Source organism: Muscardinus avellanarius (assembly GCF_963383645.1).
Source record: "Muscardinus avellanarius genome assembly, chromosome: 4".
In the NCBI taxonomy this organism is placed as follows: Eukaryota; Metazoa; Chordata; class Mammalia; order Rodentia; family Gliridae; genus Muscardinus; species Muscardinus avellanarius.
In genome coordinates, this window is record NC_137789.1 from 121,530,172 (window position 1) to 121,536,171 (window position 6,000).

The 6,000-nt window shown below is 45.7% G+C and overlaps 1 protein-coding gene across 2 annotated transcripts in view; it reads left to right on the forward strand.

Annotated features, from left to right (window-relative positions):
- Positions 1–5,429, forward strand: part of PAPSS2 (3'-phosphoadenosine 5'-phosphosulfate synthase 2) — a gene marked incomplete at both ends in the record, with an annotated part of 72,624 nt that extends 67,195 nt beyond the window's left edge. For both annotated transcript variants that reach the window (XM_080694490.1, XM_080694491.1), the window contains 4 exons: positions 202–337; positions 2,069–2,337; positions 4,228–4,457; positions 5,288–5,429. In XM_080694490.1, coding sequence (XP_080550616.1) covers positions 202–337; positions 2,069–2,337; positions 4,228–4,457; positions 5,288–5,429 — 777 coding nt within the window. The remainder of the gene's footprint in view (positions 1–201; positions 338–2,068; positions 2,338–4,227; positions 4,458–5,287) is intronic.
- Positions 5,430–6,000: the final 571 nt, after the last annotated feature.

Here is a 6,000-nt window from a genome sequence, read left to right on the forward strand (position 1 = left end):
CTCTTGGGCAGTCCTCAATAATTTCTTAAGAGCAAAAAGAAGTCAAGAGGCCAAAAATTTTGAGAAATACCATGCAAGAAATGAGAACTAAAGGCAGTTTTCCAACAGTAACTCAAGTCTGGTCCAAAAGAAGGAGAAAAATCTTTAGATAAGATAGAAACCAATGATAATCAGGAGCAATTTGAACAATGCTCTTTCTAGATGGTGATGGAAAGTGGGGATTGGCTGGTTGGTGGAGACCTTCAGGTGCTGGAGAGAATAAAGTGGGATGATGGGCTGGACCAGTACCGCCTGACACCGCTGGAGCTCAAACAGAAATATAAAGAAATGAACGCTGGTAAGTTGTTAGTACACCTCGCCTCTCCCTGATCATAGAATTAAGGATATCAGATTAGTATTTTTTTTGTGTGTGTGTGTGGTACTGGGAATGGAACCCAAGGGCATTCTACCTCTGAGCCACACCCCTGCCCTATGTTTTATTCTTTATTTTGAAACAGGGTCTCACTGAGTTGCAGAGGGCCTAAGTAGCTGAGGCTGTCTGCAAACCACGATCCTCTGGTCTCAGCCTCCCGAATGCTGGGATTACAAGCATGCACCACCACACCCAGCTTATCTATCCATCCATCCATCCATCCATCCATCCATCCTCCCTCCCTCCCTCCCTCCCTCCCTCCCTCCCTCCTCCTTGTGGTACTGGGGTTCCTGGAAACCCTTCTACCTCCGGGCTACACTCCCAGACTTATTTTATTTTTTATTTGGAAACAGGGTCTCTTAAGCCTGCAAGGCTGGCTTCGAACCTGTGTGATCCTCCTGTCTCTGCCTTCCAAGTGCGGGGATTACAAGCGTGCACTACCATGCCTGGCTTTTTTTTTTTTTTTTTTTTTTTTTGGTGGTGGTGGTACTGGGATTCCTGGAAACCCATCTACCTCCAGGCTACACTCCCAGACCTATTTTTTAATTTTTGGAAACGGTCTCTTAAGCCAGCGTGGCTGACTTCGAACCTGTGCGATCCACCTGTCTCTGCCTCCCAAGCGTGGGGATTACAAGCGCGCGCCACCATGCCCAGCATCTTATTCTTTATTTTTAAACAGGGTCTCTCTGCGTTGCAAAGGGCCTCACTATGTAGCTGAGGCTGTCCGCAAACCACGATCCTCCTGTCTCAGCCTCTCAAATGCTAGGATTACAAGCGTGCGCCACCACACCCCGCTAGATTAGTATTTTTAAATGAAAACATCTGTTGGTATGTCTGTGCTACCTAAACAGTTTAAAGTTTTATTCATGTACTGGAACACTATGCAGCAGTTCAAAATATGCACAGACACAGAAAGATACCTAAAATGTATTAAGTAGAAAAGCAAATCACAGAACAACACAATCATAATTTGGAAAACAAAAAGTTCTAATACCCATAACCTATGTCTGTATATAGAAGCGGAAGAGTCTCCACAGGTGACAGCGGCCCCCTCTTGGGAATGAAGCTGGACCAAGAAGAGAGAACGCTTTCCATTCTTCGCACATCTTGAAAAAAGAGGGAGAAAAGGAAATGAGGGGACTTTCTGTAGTTTTCATGTTCTACTTTGAATTATTATGTATTTCCTAACTATACCACCATGGACATCTGTTAATTACATTTCATAACCAGGGAAGAATTAAGATTCTCAGGAGCCTACCACTATATGGAGTAGCTTTGGTGATTTGTTTAAAGTGAAGGTGAACTGATTTTTCTACCCGTAGGTGGTTGTCTCATGCATGGGCTCCAGAAACAGTTTTCATGATTATTCATCCCCCTGGGGAAGGGAGACTGAGCAGGGTGCAAGGGGGCTGCTCCAAGTGCCCTGCCTGAGCCTCAGCTTGAGGGAAGGTCCTGAGTCGACTTCTCGCCTCTGCACCGTATCCTCGTCCAAGCAACCTAGCATTGCTTGGTGGTCCTGGATTAATATCTCTAAATGCCTGGGTGTATTCTGCAGTGAGTTATCAAAAGCAAGTGGATTTAATGAGTACACTGAGCTATAAGCATAGCTTCAGCTGTGCGTCCTTTGACCTGGGCTTTTCTGCCTCTCTCTCCCAGATGCGGTGTTTGCATTCCAGTTGCGCAATCCCGTGCACAATGGCCACGCTTTGCTGATGCAGGACACCCGCCGCCGGCTCCTGGAGAGGGGCTACAAGAACCCCGTTCTCCTGCTCCACCCTCTGGGGGGCTGGACCAAGGATGACGATGTGCCCCTGGACTGGAGGATAAAGCAGCACGCAGCTGTGCTGGAGGAAGGGATACTGGACCCCAAGTCTACCATTGTTGCCATCTTCCCATCGCCCATGTTGTATGCTGGCCCCACGGAGGTGAGCATTTCCCAGATCTTGGGCTATTAGACTCAGAATGCAGGCTTGAACTTTAGAAGAGCAAATGAGCCTCTGGGATACTTCTTTTTCCTTTCTCACGAGCAGATTCTGGGATCTTCTGTTCTCTTCTTTATCCAAAAATGTGGCCATTTTGTACTTATAAAATGCTAGAAATCCTCATAAGTCAAACCCATTACATATTACCTCTGAGAATATGGAGGTGGGCGTGTGAATGAGGCCGACAAGTAAGATTATCTGGGTTATGTCTAACCCAATATTCAATCATTCTTGTGTGTTTCCTGTGTTCTGAGCTGCTTAGAAGAGAGGATGTCTTTTTTTTTTTTTTTTTTTTTTTTTTTTTTGCAGGTCTAGGGATGGAACCCAGGGACATTCAACCTCCAAGCTACATCCCCTGCCCTATTTTCTATTCTTTATTTTGAAACTGGGTCTCACTGAGTTGCAGAGGGCCTCACTAAGTAGCTGAGGCTGTCCACGGACTGCGATCCTCCTGTCTCAGCCTCCCGAATGCTGGGATTACAAGCGTGCGCCACCACGCCCGGCTGAGAGAGGATGTCTTTAAAAGACAAAGGTCTCCCTTTCATTACAACAGTGACCCTATCTGAGGTTTTCTTATTTCCACTGCTCCCCAGTGCAGTGGATCTCAAAGTGTTTAGGAAGTATGACCAACTGACAGGGTTTCACCCTGTGCAAGGCCCCAAGCTGAGTTTAATGAATTTTCTTAAATCATATAAAAGTTCTAGGATCTATTCTTTGTATTACTGCCTGAGCTTTTTATATTTTTTAATTATTTTTTGTTCTGGGGATTGAACCTGGGTGCAGTCTATCTCCAAACTACAATTCCAGCTCTTTTTATTTTGATATTGGATCTTGCTAAGTTGTTGAAAGTCTTGCCTAATTTCCGAGGCTGGCCTTGAACCTGCGATCCTCCTGTCTCAGCTTCCCAAGTACTGAGATTACCAGGCATGCACCACCGCACCTGGCATTTACTTGAGCTTTCAAAAGGGCAAGTATTAGTTGGGCGTGTTGGCACATACCTGGCACATACTTGGGAGAGTGAGACAAGAGGATCGCGGTTTGAGGACAAGCAGTGAGACTCACCAATCTAGAAAGACCCTGTTTCAAATGAACAATAATACAGGGCTGAGAGTATAGCTTGGAGGTAGAATGCCTTGTGTTCAATCCCCAGTACCACACATACACACAAAGAGAGGGCAAACACTGTAAGTAGTGTGTTGAACTTGAATATCTACAAATGAGAGGTAATTAGCTCATCAATGGCAATCGAATAATGGAATTTGTCATTTCCTTTTAACTATCCTTTATCTAAGGGACTGGACAGTGAGATTTATAGTTTTGTAAATCACTGGATCCGAGTGTTCCTGATCTGTCAGTCTTTTCAGAGAAGAGATGAGGAAATACAACTTTCCTATCTTTAAAGTTTGTGTCGAGCCGGCATGGTGGTGCACACCTGTAATCCCAGCACTTGGGAGGCTGAGACAGGAGAATCATAGTTCGAGGACAGCCTCAGCAAGTAGTGAGACTCTCATCAACCTAGTGAGACTCTGTTTCCAAATAAATAAAATTGAGCTGGGGCGTAGCTTGAAGGTAGAATGCCTCTGGGTTCAATCTCCAGCACCAAACACACCCCCACAAAAAATAATCATAAATATAAAACTTGTGTCCTACCTGATCTAACCAGGCCTGGAGATGATTACCCAAAGTCTTAGTAGCACTCGTCACTTTCCTGCCAGTTCTAGTTGACCTGCATCACGAAACCACCTTTAAAGCAGAACTAAGGCATCTCTGTAAACAGGAGCTCACAGACCTGGCCCATGACAGTCTGCATGTCCCTTGTCCAATGCCTTCTAGGTCCAGTGGCACTGCAGATGCCGGATGATGGCGGGAGCCAATTTCTACATTGTGGGCAGGGATCCCGCAGGAATGCCTCACCCAGAGACCAAGAAGGACCTGTATGAGCCCACTCATGGGGGGAAGGTCTTGAGCATGGCCCCTGGGCTCACCTCTGTGGAAATCATCCCGTTCCGTGTGGCCGCCTACAACAAAGCTAAAAAAGCTATGGACTTCTATGATCCAGCAAGGTAGGTTTTCAGAGAAGGAGTACTCATCTTTATAACTGGAACGACGAGGAGCTGACTAGAAAGCTCTCTAGTGTATTTCCATGTCCTCCCAACGGAATGAGAGCCAAGACCTGGTCTTAAGACATTTTGTGTCCCTTGAAGTTAGAGCCTAGTCCCTTGCATAGATGGTCCATAAATATTTATTTAGGGGCTGGGGATATAGCCTGGCGGTAGGAAGCTTGCCTAGCATGTGTGAGGCCCTGGGTTCAATCCCCAGCACTGCAAAAAAAAACCTTTTTTTTTTTCTTTCAACATGCATGCTTTGAGCATGCATGAAGTGCCTAGCACATTACATGAAAGAAAGCAGGACAGAAAAAGAGTTCAATGCATGTTTATGGTGTCTCAGTTCCCATGCGGAGAGCTCACAGGAAGGAGTAGACAGAGAAATAGGAGACAGTCTCTGCTCAAGACCCTTCCCATGAACACAGCAGGTGCACAAATATTTTCTTCTGCAAGTCCCTGAAGCTTAATGACTACCCATTTTCTTTTTCTTTTTTTATAGTGGTACTGGGGTTCCTGGAAGCCCTTCTACCTCCGGGCTACACTCCCAGACCTATTTTTACATTTTTTTATTTGGAAACAGGGTCTCCTAAGCCAGCACAAGTGCGCGTGGCTGGCTTCGAACCTGCGCGATCCTCCTGTCTCCGCCTCCCAAGCGCGGGGATTACAAGCGTGCGCCACCACGCCCGGCCTATGACTACCCATTTTCTAAGATACAATATTTTACAGAAATTCCTTGAGGGCAGATGTGACTGACCTACACTGAATTCTCTGTTGCTCTGCTGTGACAGGCACAACGAGTTCGATTTCATCTCAGGAACCCGTATGCGGAAGCTCGCCCGTGAAGGAGAAAACCCCCCAGATGGCTTCATGGCCCCCAAAGCATGGAAAGTCCTGACAGACTATTACAGGTCCCTGGAGAAGATCAACTAAAATGTCCATTGGCTCCGGAGTCTCTCCTCAAGCGCTCTTTGATTACCTTTTCTATTTTTGTGATTACATGCTTAGTAGCCAATTGCTTCTCAGTGATTGATTTTAAGGTTAATATTTTATAGTGAGGTAAAAATTGTGCTCATAATTTAAAGCCAACATATATATATATTAAAGTCAAACTGAAGCCTAAGTCTTAGCAGATGAAAGCAATACTGTTCTTCATTTCAGAATGAAATTAGCTGTGTTCTCTCCTGCATCTGAGCAGGCAGGTCCAGATTTCACAAAGCTTTGACCCTGTGTCAGTTTACTTGCCAAAGGTGAAGCTTAATTTCCAGCTCGGTCACTTGGTCTAACCTGCCATCTCAACATCACAGACCAGTCGTCACCCTGAATGAGACGGGCCTCACGTCACGATTCTTGCCCGTTTTACCTCATGACTGTCTACACCCTTACTGCCCAATATCCTAAGTGCTGAAGACCTGACTGGAGAAACCAAGTGTGTGATAATGTGAATTTAGAGATCTATGCAACCTGCTTCTGCCATAAACGTTGTTTTGTCCACTAAGAGGCC